A 22,755-nucleotide genomic window follows, 5' to 3' on the forward strand; every position below is an offset into this window, starting at 1 on the left:
CAAGGATTATATCTGGTCCAGGTCTGAGGAAGGATGACATTTTCTCTTCTTCTAATATAGTTTGCATTCCTAAATTTAAACATCACTGCCACAGTCTGGCTGGGCACAAAATAACCCAGCCATCATAAAAGCCTTGTAGATTCCAACAGCAACTCTTTATTCCTGAACTCTCACTGGCACTGTACACATATGTTCTGGGAAAAATACACTCCCTCCACTGGGCTCTGCATACCAAATACTCTCAGAACCCCGAGAGAACTCCACGGGAACTCAAGGAGCAGGCGCCTGAGGCAGCAGGATACGCCCTAATCCAGCAGGATCCACCCTAAACCCAGAGCAGCCCTAATCCCTGAGCAAGGTCACTTTTCAAACCAAAACTCTCAAACATTCATGCAATGTCACTACAAATGACCTGGGTCCAAGGCAAGCCCATTTCCACAATGGAGAGTCCTCCCTCTAAGCGACATTGGGTAGGCTGACAAGGAAATTGCCATGCGTCATTCCTACTTGGCTATGGCTCTCAGCACATCACCACCAAGTTGCCTTAATTAAACACACACACACACACACTTCCTTTTCTTTTTTGGTCTAAGGTTTTGTATTTTACAGTGCTTGCCAACCTCACAAAAGATTCATGAAATCAATCAGTTGGTTCACTTCTCAGATGGTTGGATATATCTTTTCCCATCTCTGCCTTTCTTTTCCTTTTCTTTCTCTCACATCACACAAAATACAAACACAGATGCAGTTTGGGTTTACTTGGCACCTCCAGTACTCAAGTAAACCAGAAGACTTTGGGGGGTGGGAAATTGGAAGTTAAGAGATTTATAGTCTTTCATGACTTGATTTTTTCCATAGGGATTTCCTTCCCCTTTTAATGGAGAAAATTACAAAACATTAATATCAGTATGTTTCTCTAAAAGACAAGAATATTTACTAAGTGTAATCACACTACCATGACCAAAATAAAAAGGTACCAATGATTTCATAAACAAATATTGGTTTCAAAGGACTGAGGATGCCACTCAGTGGTAGGGTGCTTGCCTAGCATCGGGAGGCTCTGGGTTAAACCTCAAATAAACAAAAGTTCCATTGGTTTTAGAATGTGAAATGTTTATTGACTTTAAAGAAAATCCCAAATTCCAAATAGATCCCACAGATTTGAAATTTGTATTTAAGTCCCCTTTATGGTTTGGGTTCATCTCCAGCTCTTCACTTATTTGCAATTTATTTATTAAAGAAACTCAGTTATTTGGTATTATTGCCCATATTGAACTTGCTGCATATATATCCTGTTGGGGTGTGGTTTAACATTCAAGGGATCCTGAGGTTCCGCTGAAGGCATACTTCTCTTTACATTTTAAGCCATCAAGTAATTTAAATATATTAATATAAACTCCAATACTCTTTTTTTTTCCCTGAGAAATACTCCAGATAATTTCCCCTTGTACATTTACAGTAAAGCAATTTACTTTTGCAGAGTAGACAAAGAAAAAAGAAAACCCCTTTTTGAAGCTCATTTCCTCTAGATGCCCATTAGAGGGCGCCATTTCCTTTATTATATTTATCTTGACTCATTTTTAACTGCATCAATTTTGTTTTAGAGTTTTTAACAAGTTGAACCTCATCACCAACTTTGATTTCTACTCTCATTTCCATAAGACGTGACCGTATTCTCCTTTGTTAATTTGATGCCAACTTGTGTCTTTCCTATGACTTCCAACTTTGACTCCGTTCCCAAATGTAACCATCGGGCGGCGACCTTGCATAAATATAAATAAAGACCCGCGTAAAGGCAAAATTAAGTGAAACTGCCAAATAAAAAGCAGTTTCACAGAGGAAAGGACCATTAATTTAAGAAGGAAAGAGACAAACCAGACATTTCTAGTTCGTATCCAACTCACGGCCCAAGGTCAAAACTGTGTAAAATACAACACAAAGGAGCCATTCAGGAGTGGGGGAGTGCAACTTGCAGGAAACGTGAGCACAATCCCCTCCTTGATTTTGCGGTTCCGCTGGAGGGGGGCAAATTTACGTTTGTGCACGTGTGTGTGAATAGTTATGTGTGAATAGTTTTGGGGACGGCAGCGGGACGTGCGTGGGCTGGGTGGTTCTGCTGGCACCAACAGCTCTCTCTTGCCGCTTCTGGACCCCCGCCCCAACACCAGGGTTACCAGGGCGCTTCCTAGAGGTTAACCTCTCGCTTCACCCCAAGTCAACTGAGTCCCAAGGAGGCACGAGCCTCGACCACCTCCGCATCTCACTGGTTCACCCTTAAGAGCTGAACACCTGCATCTTGCTGGAGCGCAAGCCAGTGCAGGGACCGCTCTCACCTTCGCATCCTTAATAACCCTATACACATGTTTTCCCGCCTTGGACCAAACGGATCCACCTGAGAGCAAGTGGTATTATACAGAGTTAACAGGGAAGTCGTGGATCCTTTTGAGAATCTGATGTTAGGACTGTGCCTCCAAAGTTATACTCAGAAAAATTAGGTGTGAAACTAAAAAGGGCGTGGGGAAAAGTATTAGTGGAGGCGATTGGAGCTCGTCCATTTATCAGATCCCTCAGATCCCAGGATAAAAAAAAAAAAAAAATTCTGCTCCAGTTGGAGCCTAAAGGCAACGTAACGAAAACCAGACGGATTTAGGAGAAGCAGAGGCGTCCCTTCCCGCTCCAAACTCTACTAGTGTTTCATCTCAGAAACCTGGAGGGGCTGGGCGGAAAAATCTAGGGGAGAGGCGGAGCGCCTGGCTTGGATCCCCTTCCCCATTTTCCTACCCCACCCCCCACTCCCCATCCCCCCCTTCGCTCGCTGCAGAGGGAATGAAAAGGAGCTGCTAACTCCCAAAGCCTAAATGGCGGGAAAGGGATCGAGCACAGGGGCTTTTCCTTTACGTTTTTCTTTAAATAGTCAGCTCTGGAGTCTAACGTTTCGACTCTTCCTTTCCGGGTCTCTGCTCCCCACCTCGCAGCCAGCTCGCTTCTTTCCCCTCCTCCACCGCCATCCTAGAGGCTTCTGGCGACCCTCGGCCTTCAGCTCCGCCTCCGCCGCCGCGGGGTTTCACCCGAGGTGGAGTGAAATCTGCATAGTGTCCGCCCCCCTCCGATGTCATTCGTAGCTCCCGCTCGTTGCGGTTCCTGATTGGTGAACGCCCTGGGCTTATTTGCATGCGGGCCGCAGCCGGGTACCCAGCTGTGCTGGCGTCCTGCGCCGCGCAGAAGTTTGCCGAGCGCTTTCTGGCCGGCTGGTCCCGGGCTAGCGCTGCGCCCTGAGCCACCTCCTCCTTTTGCCGACACTGTCGCCGCCCGCTTCTTTAGGGATTTCGTCTCTGTGGAAGGCAGACGTTCGGCTTGCTGAGAGTTCAAGTGGGCAAGGGAGAGTGCCGAGGAGGAGCCATTCCAAGTGACAGCTTCAGGTCCGGACGCCGGGCGCTTGGGGCTCCAGCTCTCCGCGAATCTCTCCCACCTTCCCGCTGCGGCCGAGCGGGCGATGCGGCTACCGAGCCCCGCGGCGCAGAGAGGAAGGAGGGCGCCTCGGAGAGCCTAGAGCCTATTTCTGCCCACTTGGGGAAGGGGGCATGGAGTTGTGAGAGCCCCTCGCTTGGCGAGGCCGCCCGCGGCAGGCTCCCCCATGGCCGGGACGTATAGCTCCACTCTGAAGACGCTGGAGGACTTGACCTTGGACTCCGGGTATGGGGCCGGGGACTCGTGCCGCTCACTCAGCCTTTCGTCCTCCAAGTCCAACTCTCAGGCGCTCAACTCTTCCGCGCAGCAGCACCGCGGGGCGGCCTGGTGGTGCTACTCCGGCTCTATGAACAGCCGCCACAACAGCTGGGACACGGTGAACACGGTGCTGCCCGAGGATCCAGAAGTGGCCGACCTCTTCTCGCGGTGCCCGCGGCTCCCAGAACTGGAGGAGTTCCCCTGGACCGAAGGAGACGTGGCCCGGGTGCTTCGCAAAGGCGCCGGAGGCCGGCGGCTGCCGGCGTTTTCCGCCGAGGCGGTGAGGCGCCTTGCCGGGCTGCTCCGCCGGGCTCTCATCCGCGTGGCCCGGGAGGCACAACGCCTGAGCGTGCTGCACGCCAAGTGCACCCGCTTCGAGGTGCAGAGCGCTGTGCGCCTAGTGCACAGCTGGGCGCTGGCCGAAAGCTGTGCGCTGGCTGCGGTCAAGGCACTGTCCCTATACAGCATGAGCGCCGGCGACGGGCTGCGCCGGGGCAAGTCCGCGCGCTGCGGCCTCACCTTCTCCGTGGGCCGCTTCTTCCGCTGGATGGTGGATACTCGCATCTCTGTGCGCATTCACGAGTACGCGGCCATCTCGCTTACTGCGTGCATGGAGAATCTGGTGGAGGAGATTCGGGCTAGGGTGCTGGCCAGCCAGAACCCCGAAGGCGGTGGGGCAGGTGGCGGGGAGGTGTCCGCTGAAGCCTTGGAAATGGTCATCAACAACGACGCCGAGCTCTGGGGTGTCTTGCAGCCCTATGAGCATCTCATCTGCGGCAAGAACGCCAATGGTAAGTGTGCCAGCCTGGACCCACATATGGGGTGGGCTACTCAGGGACTGAATTTCTTAAGACGTGTGCCAGGACTCTTGGGAAAAGCGTTTGGTCTGAGGGTGGAGGAGTTCATTAAAAATCTCTTGTCAGAGATTGTTATAGGTGTCTGACTTTTGGAGAATAAAATCATAGCCAATCGGCTCCGTCATGTTCTGTGTGGCATTGTGACTTTCTAGGGTATGTTATTCGCTGCTTAGGTGAGATTGAGTCTCTGGACCAAGCCATTCCTGAACCTTTCTTGAAGTTAAGCTTGCTGGCCTGCCGCTGTTTGCCCTTCGTGGCCGATTTTCTAGTTGTTGCTTTTCCTGAACAACTGGACAGACAGACTGTTTTATCTCTGGTTTTCTTCAGGCCAATAGCAGCTGCCAGAAGGTCCAAACTCCAAGACCCAAGTCTTGCCTAGTGGAACGGGCAGAGCAAGTGGGTAGCCAGGAGCTCCTACTGAACCTTAGTCTTGTCTGGGTTAAAGGATACCCAGAGTCAGGGAGATGGAGGGGGAGTGGCTGGTTCTTAACACTCTGCACCACAGGGTTATGGAATCTGGTGATTCCTGAAACCCCTTACCAGAAAGGGAAGCACAAGCTGGCTCCCAGGGCTTTGCCCAAGCTGTCATTAACCAGGTGAGTGGGTGATTGAAACCCCATGCTGAATCAAAAGCACAACTTTCTGGGCTTTCCCCAAAAGAACAATGACCCACTCAATAAACCACATTATGATGAAGGGCTGGGGGCATGGGCAAATGCATGGTGTCAGATCCAGAAAAGGAACCACTGGGTAGTTGCATTTCTCTGAAGGATGACATGGCTTCAGTACAAAGGATAGAAGCAAAGTACTTGACCTTCTCCCTGGTAAGGTTAGGGTGTGACAGGCATTCAACAGCAAATGCCTCTCAGACTCCAATTTCAGGAGTTGACACCATGAATTATTTAGAATGGTGCTCTGGTTAGACATCCTTGCGCTCTTATTGGAAGGGGATAAAGGGAGCCAAAATCAAATTTAATATAACGTACTCACAATAGCTGAAATTTAAAATAACATTTAACGTGTTGGTCACTGTCCATAGCACTTTATATATTAACTCCTTTTATATGCTAGTGTGAGCTTGTGAAATATATATTTAATCTTCATCCCCATTTCCTGGTATACAACTCCTAAAATTCTTAGATCCCAAAGCAGTAGTGCCTTTTTGTATGCTAATGAGTTGAGTTGTCCCAGTAGCTTTAGGGTAGGGACTGGTCACCAAAAAGACCAAAGCAGGACTTTAGAATATTGGAACTTTCAGCCTCATCTCCTAAACTGGTGGGAAAGGGAGAGAGGCTGAAGGTTAAGTTGATCACCAATGGCCTAGGATTTAATGAATATGCCTGTGTAATGAAGTCTAAATAAAAACTCAAAAGGACCATGGTTGGAGAGTTTTGGGTAGTTGAACAAGTGGAGGTTGCCAGAGGGTGGGACTCCTTCTCCCAAACTTGGCCTTATGCATGTCTTCATCTGCATCCTTTGTAATAACTTTATAATATACTTGCAAATGTGTTTCCCTGAGTTTTTGTGAGCCACTCAAGCAAATTAGTCAAACCTGAGAAAGGGGTTTTATGAACCCCAATTTATAGCCAGATGATCAGAAGCACAGTGAAACAATGCAGGGGGTACTGCACCCTCAACCCATGAGATTTGACACTCTCATATAGTGTCAGAATTGAGTTAACTTAGAGGATACCCAGCTGGTGTCTGTTATTGCAGAATTGCTTGCTGGTGAGGAGGAATTCCCACACCTTTTGAGAGAAGACTTCTGTGTTGATTGTGGTGTAAGAATGGAGCAAGGTGGGCACAGTGGCGCACGCCTGTAATCCCAGCAGCTTGGACGACTGAGGCAGGAGGATTGCAAGTTCAAAGCCAGCCTCAGCAATTTAGCAAGGCCCTAAGCAACTCAGTGAGACTCTGTCTCTAAATAAAAATACAGAAAAGGGCTGGGGATGTGGCTCAGTGGTGGAGTGCCCCTGAGTTCAATCCGAGGTACCAAAAAACAACAACAACAACAAAAAAGGAACAAACATGGTTCGACTTTCCAGTAAGTAGGTATTTCACAGATAGGGAAACCAGGATACTCAGCAGTTGAGTAATCTGCCCAAGATCACAGATATTGACAAAACTGGAATTTGAACCCTGGCATGCTCCAGAGAGTTCAAGCTGCTAACCCCTGGGGGAGAAGAAACAGCTTGGTTTTCATTAGTCCAGCTTCTAAGGAGAGAAATCAACATAATAGGCCATTTTGAAGACACTTGCTTACCCAGTGCAGCTCACCTTAACATTCCTCGCTTTGGTTTTCAGTGCTGGCACTGCCAAAGGAGATGCCTGCAACGGAAGAGACTTTGACCTTCAGTTTCCTCCTCTTAGGTCAGAGTTGAGGTCATTCCAGAAACTCAGTTGGTGATGTCACAGCTGGTAATTGTGCTTCTCCCTCCAAGTTCATGCCTTTACCACCAGCAACACCAGCTCCTGGAGAGGAAGTGGAGGGCAGGGGGATTTCCATCAAGCTGTCACAGTCCAGGGGAAGAGTTTTGTACTTTTGGCTGAAGGGGGGCCCAGACTGAACTCAAAGGCTCCTAGGCGAAAAGACCAGAGCCCTAACCCCATAAACTACTAGAATAAATGTGGAACAATGGGTGCAAAACAAGACTTCCATTCCTAGCTTGTGCTGAGCATGTTGGAAAACTTTTTCCAACTGCAGAGTTGAAGCTAAAAAGAGTGGCTGCCTCTCCAGGGTAACCTAAAAATGCAAAGTGGTCAGGGATGGCTAGCAAACAGTGTCATAATCTAAAATGCTTGCAACCGAGGAGCCATAGCTTATCAAGAATCAGTCCTCCTTGGGATTTTTCTCTACAGGATGGGTTTTTGGTTTTTAACTCATCCCTACCTCCACTCCCAAACAGCCCTTAAGCCATGGTAGTTGAGGCAGCAGGACTCCCTGTGCGACAGACAGCAAAGCTCCTCAGATGTTGAGAACCAGAATAGCTCTGTCTGTTCCACCTGCTAGTCTCCAGGGAACTCCCTTACAGGCAAGGTGAGCTTTTGCTTCCATTTAGTGACATGAATACTCATTTCTTATACATGAAAACCAGGGAGTGGCCTCTCAAACCATAACTAGGCTGATTGATTAAGTCCCTTTAGGAAAAATAAAATGAATATTTAGTTGAAGAGCAATGAATTGCTTATGCCTGAAAGCCAACTTCAGAGAGAAGCATAAACTGCTTAGGAAAGAAATGGAAAGATCTGAACCTTAGTTATATTAAAATGACTCCAAGACCAGCAAGGTTACACAGTCTGCACAGCTGAAGACCAACTGGGGATCGGCTACATATGGGAGGGAGAGTGCTGGTTAGTATTCTTGTCCTGCTGGTCTCCTCTTTTAAATTATATATTTATTGTTGTTGTGCCTCCTAATTATATAGCATGGGCACATGCATTTGACTCAGCTGTATAGAGCTCTTAAACTTTTAATGTCTTCCAACTAGGAATTTTAAGAGCCCTAATCCATCTATTCTTGTCCATTACTCAGAATGCTGGACAAATATGGTTTTGCTCAGCCCAAGATGGATGATAAAAGTACTGTAGTGTTTATAAAACATGATCCCAGCTTCATAGAGCTGCAGAAGTTATATATTGTTGCTCATTTGTTTTTGATGTCTCCGATCCCAGGGCAATGTCATTAAATGATGATATCTTCATGACTTCCTTATGGGAAGCAGAGAAACCACTTTAATAGAGTAGTATTTATAAACAGAGGGCTGGAAGAAAGTAGAAACTTCTCCTTACACTCCCTCTCTGCCTTCTTCTATTTCTCAAGAAACTCCCTGTATGTGAGTTTGGTACAGAGCATTAGCTCTGGGTTTCTTCCTGGCCATTTTTTCTTACTAAATTTACTTGATTGTCTGATCTTTGAGAAAATCCTCTTCAGTTTCAAGAGTTTCAACTAAATGAAGGGATATTGATAAGAATGATCTTTCTCCAGATCAGTCAGTACCCCAGGGTGCACATAAGGGTTGCTCTCTCCTACTGGTAAAGAGCACTGATTTTGAAATCACCATGAGGTTTGAAGTTAACTCTGCCATTTATATTAGTGACCTGGAGGAAACTTGTTGACCATCCAAGCCTCTGTGGTGTCCTCTGTAAAATGGGTGATAATAACATCTAGCTCATAAGATTGATACGAAAATTGAGATCATACATTTTTAAGACTTTAGCAGATAGTAAATGCTCAATAAATAGTAACAATTCATTCAAGTATTTGCTCAGCACTGACCCTGTATTTCGTATTTGAATTCCTTTGACACCTTGGAAGAACCTTTTAACACCAGTGTTAAAGGTGCTGTGGAGGGCTGGGCATATGGCTCAGTGGTGAAGCACTTGCACAGATGTATAAGGCCCTGGGTTCAATCCCCAGCACTATTGAAAGAAAGAAAGAAAAGAAAGAAAGAAGAAAATGTGCTGTGAATTACGTAGTGGGCAAGGGGGAGTCTTCCTTTCATAAAGTTTATAATTCAGTAGAGAAAATAAGAAAAAGCAAATAAGAATTTACTCTTGGTTGTGGTTGGGTTTTTTTTTTGTGTTTGTTTGTTTGTTTGTTTTTAAAGGACAGAGTAATAGGATAATTTAAGACTGGGGCTAATTTAAGACGGACAAGGAAGACCTCTCTGAAGTTTCATTAGCAATAGCCAATAATATCAATACAACTATCTAAGGACCTTCTGGCCACAAATACTGACCAGGACTTCTCTGAATTATTCACTTATCAGCGAGGCAAGCCTCAACGTCTCCTTTTCAGCCAAGAAATCAAGGGGATGCCTCTAAAGCCGGGATGAAAACTCTTCTGGTTGTAGGATTCATTTATCAAGGAGACTGCGGGATGGATTTCCACTGAGATAATCAACGGAAGGAGCAGGGGTTAATTGAACTGTGAGCTGCTGTTTAATCAGTTTCCATCCTGGATAGTGTGTGAGAGGAGGGCAGCTCCCCTTCCTTTTGACCATTTTATTGAAGACAAGGGAGTCGGTAAAACTGAATCAAGGCAAGCTTTGGGCATGAGAACTTTTTATTTTTTTTTTTTTCCTTGCTTGAGAAATGCAACCCCAGGCTTAAGTAGGCAGAGGGACAAGCTGGAGTCAGAAGACTTCACCTGGCTTCCCACCCACAGCTGGAGGAGCCCCTCCTCCTCGAAATTCCCACAGCACCCAGGGAATCTTCTTGAATCATTTCCTGTTTCTTTCTGTCCGTCTCTCATCAAACTGTGACCTCACAGGCTTTGTCATCTCCCCTGGGTCTCACACAGTGGCTAACCCATAATAGGTGCTCTGTAAATGTTTGTCTGGCAGAGGACAGTTTTAATTTTTAATTCCAGGATTTGTATTTGAATTCCTTTGACACCTTGGAAGAACCTTCCCCCTTTAACAAAGCAGAGAATCTCAATTGGTTCTTGGTGAGTCGAGGCGGCAATTTGAGGGGTCACCACATCTTAGGGACTTCATTCAGCCAGTTGATCCCCTCATTGCTAGCAGGCGTCCCAAGGCTGTCTATGATGAGAAAAACGTCAGCTTGGGGGATTTTAGAGTTAAGAGGTTGCCTTTCGTGTGCTGAACCCAATGTGGAAGGGCTTCACAGCAAAGATCCTACAGGCTGCTTAGGTATAAGCCAACAGGAGAAAAGCTATATTGAGCTCGGCAGGCTGAGCCAGGAAGATTGCAAGTTCAAAGCTGGCCTTAGCAACTTAGTAATACCCTGTCTCAAAATTTAAAATAAAAAGGCTGAGGATATGGCTCAGTGGTCAAGTGCCCCTAGGTTTAATCCCTGGTATAAAACAAAACTATGCTAATCTTCCCCTTGCCAGCGCAGTGGCCTGAGAGGACAATGTCTGTTGATGACTTGGTCCAAAGAGGTTGCACCTGTGGCCCACTCTTCTGCCTCCTGTCCAAGGAGTGACCCAAGATAATCAATTCCTGCTTTGCATAAACAACACCTGAGGTTCAGAAAGAAGCAGAGACTCTTTGCCACTGGTCCTCAGTTTTGTCCTTCTCTCCCCATCAGGATATAGACTTTGCCGATAGGGTGGTGGGAAGATGCTTTGGCCCGTTTCCGTGATTCTTCAGCTGCTGTAATAGGCCTGACTTTTCTGCAGTACTGTGTACTTTTTCTCATGTGTGATCTTGCTGGATCCCCATAAAAATCCTGTGAGTGGGGTGTGCTTTCACAGAGGGGTCTCCAGGGGCCTGGAATTCACAGCTCCGTAATGACAGAGCAAGGATTAAGCCCTCATTTGTTCAGTCTCCAAGCCTGGGCTTTTCCTGTAGAGAATCACAGAATAAAGGTAGCAGGAAACAGGTCAGCATTGACCCTCTTCAGATGGCGGTTAGGGTAAGACTCACAGCAGCAGCATTACTTCTTATAGATCCCGTTTGTTAATGGCCTACCACGTCCAGGCACTTTCAATTTGTTAGACCCGCAGAGACTCTCCTGGCCCAGGGAGTGTGCCCTAGAGGTGCCATTGATTTGAAGGAGCCGTTATTATGGCTCCTAATGGGGCGGGGAGCTCTGCTACCCAGGGAGGGCCGTATGAGGGGCAGCTTCTAGGTGATCAATAAGCTCAGCTGGATGGAAAAGCTGCAGAGTTGCTACATGACACTCCTCTGTAGGCGAGGGGAGCTGGCTCAAGGAAGGTGGACAGGCCAAGGAGGGAGAGCTCAAGTGACCCTGCATTTAGGCCACTGATCTTGAGAGCTTAGCAATCTTCCCTAGGAGTTGGGAGAAGAGCCTTTTTTGAAGGTGGAATTGATTTCCTTAGCCTCCGCCATGCTGTCCGGCTGCTAAGTCTTGGTGTTAGTTGCACAGGGACAGAAGGAGCCTGCGTAACAGTGGTGCCCTGGCTTTGGAGACCTAGTTGGGTCCCAGATTGCTTTGCCCATTACTGACCTGTGCCCTCACTCCAAGTCTCTTTCCTTTGCCGAGAAATGAGGGGCTGGTTCTGGCTGCCCAGGATGGTTGCCCCTGATGCACTCAGTGCTTTGGGGATATTAGAGAAGCTTCGGAGTTGGTGAGAAGAGTGTGGCATGGGTGGGACTGCCTGGGTGTGATGCCTCCAAACTCCACTTGGGACCTGTGTGATGCTGGACAGGTTGTTTAACTTGGGTGCCTTACCTTCTTTCTCTAAAGCCATGTTCTCAACCTTAGCACTGCTGACATTCTGAATCTTCTTTTCTGTTTTTGGCCTGGAATTGTTCTGTGCACTGTAGGATGCCTCATAACACCCTCTTCTCACCACCAGTTGTGACAACCAAAACGTCTCCAGAAATTTCTAGATATCCCTTGGGGATCAGGTGTCACCTCAACAGAGAAATACTGCTAAGACTGAATATAGTACCCAACTCATAGGATGGTTGTGAGGATGGAATAAGCATCTCTCTGTAAGGAACCTTGCATTGTTTTTGGCACAATTTTTAGCTGTCAATTTTTTTTCCAAGCATGTTGAATGCACTAATTTTGTTTGCTTTTGCTAAAGTGGGAGCCTCTTATACGGGGGGAAACCATGGCCCAAATCTCAAGAGTGACAAATAGTTGTCACAAAGCTCTTCTTGATGACTAAGAGTTTGTGTGTGGAGGCAGGAACATGTTGTGGAATCTGGAAAAGACACCCTGACACTTTGCTCAGTTATGGCTTGATTGTCCCCAGGACAAAGCTGTCTGGGTGCGGGGGTGGCGCGGATTGAGATCAGACCATTACCCCAGAACTCAGGCCCACCCCTGCCAGAGCGACAGCAGCAGTGTGGATTCAAAGCTCCAGGCCCCCAGGGAGCAGTTCTGTGGATATTGGACAGGGCTTGTTACAGCCGCCAAGTCAAGAGCCACAGGGATGGCAGGTGTTTTGTGTTTTGCTGGTGTGTCATGTAAACATACTTTGTGGTCAACTTGCTTGTTTTTAAAAAGACCTAAATGGTTTTGCAGCTTTGGCTGTTTGGATCTGCATGTTGGACTGGGAGGAAATGATTAAGAAACACAACCCAAGTGAACCTGAGAAGTGCCACACCAGCCTCATTAACCTACCACTCACCAAATACCAGCTCTATACAAGACAGAGAGGAGATTGGAGGACAAGAGTCCTCACCTGGGGAGGAGTTTAGTAGGGGATTCGAGCACGTCATGGATAGTTGTGAAGAAATTTGTAATCAGTGCTTCAAATGATGATGGGACAGTGCTGATAGCCTTCATTTACTGCATCTGGTACCCATTATGGGTGTGTTACTTGAGCCAATTCATTCAGTCTCTCATCCTCTCTGAAAGGTAGATACGTTGTCCAGCACATAAATGGGGACCTTGAAGCTTTTGATGATTGGAGAGTGATCCCAATCCCAGTCACCCAAGTGGGTGGAAGGGATTCAGGGCATCTAGTGGAGGGTGCAGTGTATGAGACTGGATGTCAGACAGAGCTGTGACTGAGAACTGGGGAGGTTGTGCAGAGCACAGAGGTCCCTAGACGGAGGGAACAGTGTGAGCAAAGACCTGGAAGCCAACATGTGTGTGTGTGTGTGGGAGAATAGCAAGTAACCCTGTTTGGCTGGGAGCTTCAGATATATAACGAGGAGGAGGAGCAGGGGAGATAACACAGGAAAAGGGAAAACTTTCCCACATCTTTTATCCAGATGTTAAGAAGCCTGCCAGAGTGCAGGACAAGAGTTTTCCAAAACTTATTTTATAAATCAGAAATCGAGTGTTGTCTGTTTCCCAGCTCATCTTGACCACAGCCCCTGAGTCCCATTACCCCTCTTGCTGATTGAAAGCTGGACCTCAAAGATGAGCCCATTTGCTGTCCCAGCAATAAGAGTAACAGAAGAGGACCTGACCCAAGCCAATGTAGGTCGAAGGGCATGAGGAACCTTCAGTCGGCCTTAATCATCCTGTTGAATTTGGCTTTTGAGTTGGTTGTTTCTTCCATGGCCCTGAGCAGAGCATTTCAGGCCAGAGCAATCCCAGTACAGAATCAAAGTTGGGACTGGCAAACTCATTAAATGAGACCATTGAATTTGATCTTGCCAAAGCAGGCTTCTCCACTGTGGAAGTAGGGAGCAGCATAAAACAAGATGAGATAAAAGCATCCCAGAACATTTTTTTTTTTGGTTTTAAGTCTAACTTGATATGTTTAATTTCCAGTTTGGGGCTTATCCAATGACAGCTCAATTCTCAGATGTCTAGTGCTTTTCTGATTCTTGCTTCAGGTGCTTCTAGAGCATCGAGAAAGATTTCAACCATGTGACATGCTTGATATTGCAGACCACCCTCCAGCTCATTTTCATCTGGATTGAACACCCTAGGGTCCAGCCAAATTGTGCTGACAGCAAAATGTGAAAGATCATCAGGGGCTTAGCTAATAACTTGGGTGTTTGTCCTTTTCCTGACCCCAGTGTTATGAAGGCATTTTCTTGTCACTTCAGAAGATAAACTCCGCGAACATTATTGCAAAAGTATGTACAGGGTCATTTATAGTGAGTGGTTTGAGGTCCACTGTTTTGAAAGTGAGCTAGGAAGTGTCCCATGAGGAGAGAAAATTAAGTAGGAAAAGAGCTTGGAAATACTGAAGCTATAAGGTTAGGTTTGGGGAGAGATTGAATTTGGCCCTCAAAGTGTAAAACGGGCCTTCTAGTCAGAAAAACCATCTCTACAATTGAGGACACGCTCTCACTGAAAACTTTTTTTTTTTTTTCTCATGGTGCTGGGGATCCACCCAAGGCCTCTCACATGCTAGGCGAGTGCTCTACCACTGAGCTATGCTTGCAACCCCTTTGATTGAAAACTTTAAAACTTTTTTTCCCTTCTTCTTTAGAGTAGGAAAATGAGTACTTGCAGTGAGGAGAGCTATTAGTAAACCCAGGCAAAGGCTCACATTCCAGGCAAGTATGTGTGCAGAAGTGTCTAGGACAGTTCAGTGCAGACAACTGTGGATTTGGATCCAGAAAATTCTGGACTAAAGTTTGCCCCCTCTGTGACCAGAGTGAATCATTGTATTTTCTTGGAGCTCTCTGTCTGTGGTGTGAAGAGGTTGGCCTAGATTCTCCAGGGGCCTTTGCGTCTCTGATAATGTTTCTGGACCCCACAAGGACACTGTGAAATCATTTCTCTAAGGTCAAGCCCTGTAATTAGTATCCTCAGGAAAGAAACAGCCCAGGATGGAACTGGATGTGCTCTCTGAAGGCCCAGCTGAGTCGCAGGACTGAGGGCCATAGTTTTTCTATTAGCATGAGCTGTGATTACTGTACTTAGAGTTTTGCTTTCTTCTGCCCTGAAGATGAGTTCTGTGTGCTTTTGGCTGACCTAAAGCACTTGACAGCTGTGCCCAGGCCCTGGCAGGCCAGCACTGTGGCGAGATCCAGCTCTGAGGTGACTTCATACAGCCAGTGTTTGAAGCCTGTCTACCCAGACTTGGGTATTTATAGCTGGGGAGCAGCTAGAGAGAGAGAGAAAAAAAATTAAATATGCTACACCCTTCTTTATCCTATGTGGGACAGAGACAGGCATTGTAAGGAATTTAGAAGGCGGTCCTGTATAATCCAGCAAGATATTTTTAAATGCTGTTTGTTGCAGTTGGCAGGGCCGGTTTTTCAAAGAGGAGGGAAAATGAGAGTAACTGAGGATGACAGGCTGCCAGGAATTCTGAAGGCCGAGACGTGGTGCTTGGTGCTCTGAGGTGTACGGGACTCTCACTTCCTTCCTAGTCCCCAGGCTTGAGCAGGACTCGGGAAGGTGGGATGGAAGCAAGGTAAACGGGGTGGATTGCATGGCCCCCTTCCCCACCAGCCCAACCATCTTCCAGATCCTAAGCTGAAAGTCATCTGAGGGCTAGTGTCTGGTGTCCAGGAACGAGTTGCTTCATGAAAACTGGGACCCGGTGGTTTCTTCTTCAACTCATTTCGGTAGCTGGGTAAATCAACTTGTACTTGGAGACTCAACTTGGAAGCAAGTTGCTTGCAGCTGTTCTTCTGGCCTTAATCCTCCCAGGGCACGTCACACAGGCCAGAACTGTGCTTGGACCTAGCTGAATAGCAGGTGACAGGGCCCCTGGGGTAGAGCTGCGTGAAAAGACATCAGGATGACCTCTCGCTCGCCCAGTGGATGCTTAGAAAGTGTCCTAGGCAGTGTTTTCTACCCTCTTGGTTCCCCACTCACACACACTGGGGTTTGAATGCATGGGGTACTCTACCACTGGATCTCTTTTTATTTATTTACTTATTTATTTTTGTTTTGAGACAGGATCTCACTAAGTTGCCCAAGCTGGCCTACAACTTGTGATCCTCCTGCCTCGGCTTCCTGGGTTGCTGGGATTACAGGCATGCACCACTGTGCCCAGTTCACTTTGTTCTTGAAGGGGAAGACAGTGTTTAGGGTGGTGGGCCTCTGGATTAGGAGCAGGGGAGAGACTCAGAGTGTGGTTTGTTCATTAACGAATATCGACTGAGGATTTACTGTGTACTGGGACTGTTCCAAATATTGGCAATAAAACAAATAAATAAAAGATCAGAAGAATAGAGAGTGCTGGCCCTGCTGATAATGAGAAAGAGCAGGCCACAGGGAGGTCAGTGTGGCTGGAGAAGATGACTCCAGGTGGAGGGAATAGCAGGTGTGGCTGGGCAGGGGGGCAGCATGCAGAGGGAAAATGGTGGGGTGGTTAGGGTGGTTAGGGCCTCGTAGGTCGTGGTGTAAATCTAAGCTGGGAACCATTGAGGGACTTCAGCAGAGTGACACGATTAGGTTTGCACTTTAACCAGGCCATTCTCTCCACTCTGTGGAAAGGGACTGTAGCATCAAGCTTGGAATCAAGGTGACCAGTTAGGAGGTTTTTTTAAATAACCCAGGTGAGAGAAGATAGGGGCTGGGACCAGGGTGGCAGTGGAGGATCAGGGGTGTGTTCTGAGGTTGGCACCAGTGGCATTTGCCAGCAGCTCGGAGGAGTGAGGAATGAGAGGAGAATCAGCGTGACAAGTTTCCCATCTGAGTAACTGAAAGAAGGGGAGAGCTGTTGACCGAAATAGACACAGTGGCCCTCGGTTGAAGCGGGACTGAGCCAGAGTCCCTGTGCCATTTGGGTTGCTTGTTTCAAACTCAGTGCACCGATACCGGATAGGAGGTTGGCTGGGAGGCAAGGCCACTTTGGGCTTCGTTAAGCATATGGTGGGTTGAAACTTTGCCTCCTGTCCCCTTCCAGTGGGTGGGCACCGTCCATCAGGGCTGGGCTGAGACCCAGGCAGCGAGATTCCATTGTCGGGGTTACCATCCCTTCAGCTGATGGCCTGAAGAGCCCCTGAGCTCTGCTTGCTGGCGTCCGTGCAGGCAGCCAGCAGCCTTCAGTGACGATCATCAGCTCTGTCGTTTCCTGTCATTAGCATGGGGTCTGCTTAATTAGGTCCAGTTGTTCTGTGAATCACTGTGACTTTGCGTGAATGTCCTTTAATTCTGGAAGAGCAAGACCATTTCCAGGCAGGTTCGGCTCCTTGGAGGTCAAGCCTGAGTCTGAAATGTAGCCGGAAAGAGAACCATTCTGGGTGGGTTCAGCAAGCCCCGGGCCTGGCGTGGTCTCAGAATGGCGTGGGAGTAGCCCAGGGCCCTTAAGGTGGCTTGGTCCTTGCCCCTCAGGAGGGGCGGGGCACTGAGTGGCCGAGGGGAGAAAGCTGGAGGGGTGCCCACTGTCTCACTGCCGGCCAGCTCCCTGGTGTCTCTGAGCTTCGGTTTTCCTCCTGTGTTCCATGGGGTGGCTGTAGTTTCTGTCTCATAGCGTTGTCCCTTTGGGTGGCTGTCATTCCACATTAGAGTCATCTAGACAGCTTGAAAATAAAAGCGTGTGCCTGTCTGAGGGTCCCACCTCCAGAACTTCTAACTGAATGGTCTGGAGTGGGGCCTGGACCGTGTGGGTAGAGCTCTAGGGAGCGTCTGGTACACAGAGCGCTCAGACATTAGCTATTATTAGTGGTGAAAGCATCATTGTCCTGGAGTGCTCATTTTGTCGCCCCACCCAGGATGGTGGCTTTCCTTCACTTCACAGCTATGCTGCTCTGGCTCACGCCTCATCTCTAGCCATCTCCATGGAACCCCAAGAGAAACCTGAATGGCCTGGGAAGGGCAGAGTTAGGCTTGCATGGCAAGGCACCCCATAATCATGATTCTTACCCCACTGGTAAATGCAGTGGGTATTATTAATCTCATCTTTAATGGGAGGAAACAGAAGCCCAGAGAGGTTAAGGAACTTGCCCAAGGTCACACTGGTCATACTGGATAAGACTTTAACAAACCTAGGCAGCCTTCCTCCAGATTCTCTACTGCTCAACCACACGGTCTCTCCCCAGCCAGAGAACCAAGAGGCTCAACTCTCAGTCCCAACATGAATGGAGCCTTTATTAAGGTACCAGGCCAGGGGTTGTGGGCCTCCTGTTGTGTTATGTAATTCTTATCATCTGTATTCTTCCTATTGCTATTTTATAGCCGAAGAAACTGAGATCAAGGAAGTCCATGTGATGTAGCTAGTTCAAGAGAGCCGTTGTGCTCCGGAGTTTGCAGTCGCCCTGCTGTCCCCTCCTGTCCTCAGGAGTGATCTGGGTGGAGACTAAACATATGCAATGATTTCCTGAGCAAGAAATGAATGAGTTGGTCCCAGGAGTGAAGGTGGCTGAAGCAAGGCCAAGCATCACTTGCTGCTTCTCAACAAATGTGCCCATTTAGGTGCCTTAAAATAGCAACGCCACTCGGTGGGGTGCCAATGGGACACACAGCCCACGGTGTAGGTATTTGTTGCTCTGCTTGTTTAAAAATATATCCCGTGAAGCACATTGCTTCTCTCTGTTGTTGTGAATGAAATACGCTCTGAGAAATTGTGTGTATCGGTTGCTTAAAATAGTTCAAGAGGAAGAATGTTTGGAAGCTTCTCTCTGCTTCAGTCTATTTCCTCTGGATTTATGACACCTCAGAGAGTTCTGGGCCTCTTCTTGTTTACCCTTCTGGCTTTTCCTTTTTACCATATTTGAGCCCTTGTGTCATCATAAGCCAAAGGCATTTGTCACCGGAAAAAGTGGCAGCCTTCCTTAGGTAATTTAGTTGGGGCCCTTTAATAAAAGGAAAAAATAAAAATAAAACCTAAGAGCCCTTTTGCTTGGGAACTGGCCATCACTCATAGTAATGGCATCTGCTCCAGAGTGAGAACTTTTTCTTTCTTCCTTTGTACTGAGAGCTGCCCTGGGAAGCTGTGGGTGTCCTTGCAACTTCATCCTCTGGTACCCAGGAAATCTAACATGCAGTGAGAAAATCTGCAGAGTTGTTCTCTTCAAGAACGTGGCCCCTCGCTATGTGCGACTAATGAAGTTTAAATTTAGTAAAATTCAAGAAGGATGAAAAGCCATCTCCTTCATCATGCAAGTCACATTTCTCCTGTGCCCAGTGTCTACCATACTGGGCCGTGCAGATGTGAAACATCTCCATCATCACAGATCACAGACAGTTCTCTGGGCCCACGTGACCATTAGACTGGGTCACCAGTCAGTCGCTTGGGACCAGCTATCTGAGCTCTTACAGGTCTGAAATTTTTAATCATTCCTCAGCTTCTTAGAAGCTGTTTTTGATAGCAGGAAGACTTGTGAAAGTAGAGATCAAGGCCATTGACTCTTGCAGCTCTAACCTTTGGAGCCCTGATGTGAGGACATGCATTATGATTTCCAAGCTGTGTGTCCTGGCCTAGAGTAACTCATTTCGCTTCTCTGAAATAGTTGCCTTATTAGTGAAATGATGATTTTTAAAATACCTTATCGGGACTGTTTGAAGATTAAAAGACAGAATAGCCGGATGTGTATAGAACAGCACAATGTCTGATACATAGTAAGGATTCATGTGTTACAAAGTTTCACACGCATTTTTTCATTTGAGCCACAAAGTATCTTGCAGAGGTAGATGCCCTTGGCATTGCGGCTAGGCGGTTCCTAGTCTTTCCTTGGGGCCTTGTTGAATGACTTTTCCGTCTCAAAGCAGAGGTTATTTGTTTGTCTGAACCAGCAGCTCTTCAGAGCTCCCTTTCACTCAGAACTGCCTGTTCTGCCCCCACTGGAGGTCAGCTCTTTTCAGAGGCATTTTGCCTGAAGCCAGCCTGTTGGTGTCCACTTGGAGACCGGCCACCAGGAGTTACTGCCAGAATCTGGAATCTGGGGCTTTTGGAACATGAAGTTTACCCAGAAGGTTCAGGTTCTAAGTGCTTCTTTTTGGTGGTGGTCCTTTTGCATCCTTTGCTATGAGCACTGAGCCTAACAGCCCTTGGTGTGATCTTGACACAGATGGCTTTGGGTAGAGAGTGTCCTTGAGAAGAGTGGGGATGAAGAGAGGCCTCTCTTGAGCTGCAGAGGGGACTGAGAGGATAGTCAACCGTGCCTGGAGCCTGGGTTCAAACCTTAACTCTGCCACTCACTCACTTAGGTCGTACAGCTGATTACTTAGCTTTCCTATGCCTCAGTTTCCTCCTCTATAAAAGATGGGGAGAATTTTGGGACCTACCTAGCAGAGTGGTTGTGGGGATTAACCATCCTCATCATCATGGTTTCCTAGTAACGGCATGCGGCCTGTGTTCTCTGTCATGCGTTATTTGCATTTTCTACTTGAGCATGTAATATCTGTTTAGTCAGAAAAAAATTGATCCAAAGGTGATTAGCACTTAAAGTGAATGTGTAAATTAATTTGCATATCATGAACTCTATGTGGTCCTTTTTCCCCCCCTTTCTCTTCGTCCTTTGCAGATGGTGAAGATAAAAGCATGACAGTACATTTGTCATTTCAGTACCTTGCATGGTGACCACAGCCTGCTGTTTGCATGGTGACCACAGCCTGCTTCCCTCCTGCTGATTTGGGCTGGGTAACAAGCACACCCCAGCACACAGTGTGCTCAGAGCTGGATTATTTCTATAGGATTTGTTTGTGGTGTGAAGTGCCCATGTGTTTATGCAATTGCCGCTCATTTTCCCACACCCAGAATGTGCTAAATCTGCCATTTGTAATGAACTCCAAATAACTTGGAACCATTTGTAGGGAATTCAGTAATTTTGATCACAGTCGTTGTAAGAGTTGGGTTTAAATTGGGGAAACCCAAGTGCCACTGAGAAATGACGCTATCCCTCTCTCTATTTCTGTGCATGGTTCTACTGAGGGAGGCCCTACTCATAGAGAAGCTTCCAGAAGAAGAAGGGAAGGATGTGAGGCCAGGATATTACATCACATTTGTGGAACAGTGGGGCCCTCCCAGGCTGACCACTCGCTGTCCTCTGTGGGGCTTCCTTGGAACTGACAGATCTCTCGTGGTAAATGGGTAACTCAGACTCTTCTTGCCAACTAGGTGCTTTGTTTGCTATCTGTGCTGCAGCCTGGTCCTCTATCAGCACAGGCCCAAACCTCTAAAGGGTCCAGCATGTGTGGACCTGCAGCAGGACTCGGCACAGCTCTTCCTCCTTCCTGAAGCCCAGGAGGCCCTAAGGGCTGCCATTTCCAGGACTGACTGGTCACAGAAACATCTAGAGGCACTCAAGAAATTTACATTCTGGAACTTGGCCTAGCTACGTTAAGCTAAATCCACTCGAGGGAGGCAGAGGAGCTGGACAATATTGTTTCACTGCTCCTGAGGTGGTTCAGATCCCTGGGAGTCAGAGTTTTTTCTGGGCTCCTCTAAGATGGTACATCAGGCAGAGATCCCCGTTGAAGGGGCACAGCTCGGGAAAGGCCAGGCCAAGAGAGGCTGGGAAGACGCGGCACTGAAGGCCGCCCTTTGAGGGTCTCCTCAGTAGCAGATGGACACCCAGTCAGACCGACTTGCCCAGGGGCAGATGGAGAGCAGGGCTGCCTTGGAAAACATAACGGAAGCCAGTGATCTGGTGTAGTCTTCTCAGACATGAGATATTTGTTGAGTGCCTTCTATGAGATAAGCAAGGTTCTAGTGATTTTTCTCATGGAGTCCTCATTACAACCATCAGCTTGAGGTTCTATAATATATCCCATTTCATAGATGACGAAACTGAGGACTAAAGAACATTGAAATGACTTGTCCAAGGTCACTCACAAGCAGGTAACAACCAGCATTTGAGGACAGTGTTATCAGGCTTCAAAGCCAAGACCTCCTGTGCTGATCATTTCACTCAAAATCATTAGACTATTGGGAACGAGTAAGGTAAGATTCTTGTGTTGTAAGTAGGATGCTGTGTGACCCCTCAAGGCACTGCCCACTGACCCTTCCGGCCCTGGCTTTCAGAGCCTTTTCATGGCCCTCAGACCCAGGCTGAGACCAGCAGCCAGTGAGCTCTGCTGTTCCCTGGGGCTGGGTTCTGATGGTCTGCTGTTTCTCCTCTCCCTTCCCCTTCCCTACTCAGCCCTGCAGGCCCCTCTTCCTCTGCTTCTTTGGAGGCCCAGTGCCTGACCCTCCTTAGTAAATAAGTCAGTTCCTGGGGGTGCTGCTGTCACTACCCAGGGACAACAGCACAGACTTTATCTGAGCTGGCACTCATCTTCTCTGGGCACTCTGGCTGCTTGGATGGCTGTCACCAGGGCTGGGACAGCAGGGCTTTGGGTTGAGGGTGTGCATATGCAGCTGGGCTGCCCGGGTTCAGGTCCTGGTTCCACTTCCTCCTTGACCAGTGACTTCACATTTCTGTGCCTCAGTCTCCTCGTCTATAGGATGGAGGTAATGCTGCCTACCTTGTTCTGATAGTTGCGGGAATTCAATGAGTGGCATGTTCTAAAATGCTTGAAATAGTCCTGGTGCATGAGTGTCCAGGAGTTGGCCATCATGGTGGTTACTAGAGGAGGAGGGGCATGCCTTTGGTGACCTTTCCCTTGGAATAGGAAGGGAACCCACCCATGTGCCAGTGCAGCTGACTGTTACAGGGCAAGATGGGGGCTTTGGAAACAAATCTGAGTTTAACCCCCACTTACGCTGCTTTTTTAATGTGACCTAGGCAGGTGTCTTAGCCTTATTGTTTTGTTTTTTAGTCTGTCAAAAGTAGTACTTGCTTCATGGGGCTGAAACACAGAAGCAAAGCTTCTTACAAGGTACCTGGGCTCAGCTGGCAGCAAACGGCTGGGAGGAAAAATAGGAATTGAATGAACTGTAGTGAAAAACTCGGCTCAAAAGATTATGTGTACAGGGCTGGGG

General features: G+C 47.7%; 1 protein-coding gene across 1 annotated transcript in view; it reads left to right on the forward strand.

The window, feature by feature from the left end:
- The first annotated feature begins 3,189 nt into the window (after positions 1-3,189).
- Abtb2 (ankyrin repeat and BTB domain containing 2) overlaps positions 3,190-22,755 on the forward strand; it is a 161,182-nt gene continuing 141,616 nt past the window's right edge. Inside the window, exon 1 of the mRNA XM_005327420.5 lies at positions 3,190-4,517. Within this exon, the coding sequence (XP_005327477.2) occupies positions 3,635-4,517 (883 nt within the window). The 5' untranslated portion in view covers positions 3,190-3,634. The remainder of the gene's footprint in view (positions 4,518-22,755) is intronic.

This window comes from Ictidomys tridecemlineatus, chromosome 4 (genome assembly GCF_052094955.1).
Source record: "Ictidomys tridecemlineatus isolate mIctTri1 chromosome 4, mIctTri1.hap1, whole genome shotgun sequence".
In the NCBI taxonomy this organism is placed as follows: domain Eukaryota; kingdom Metazoa; phylum Chordata; class Mammalia; order Rodentia; family Sciuridae; genus Ictidomys; species Ictidomys tridecemlineatus.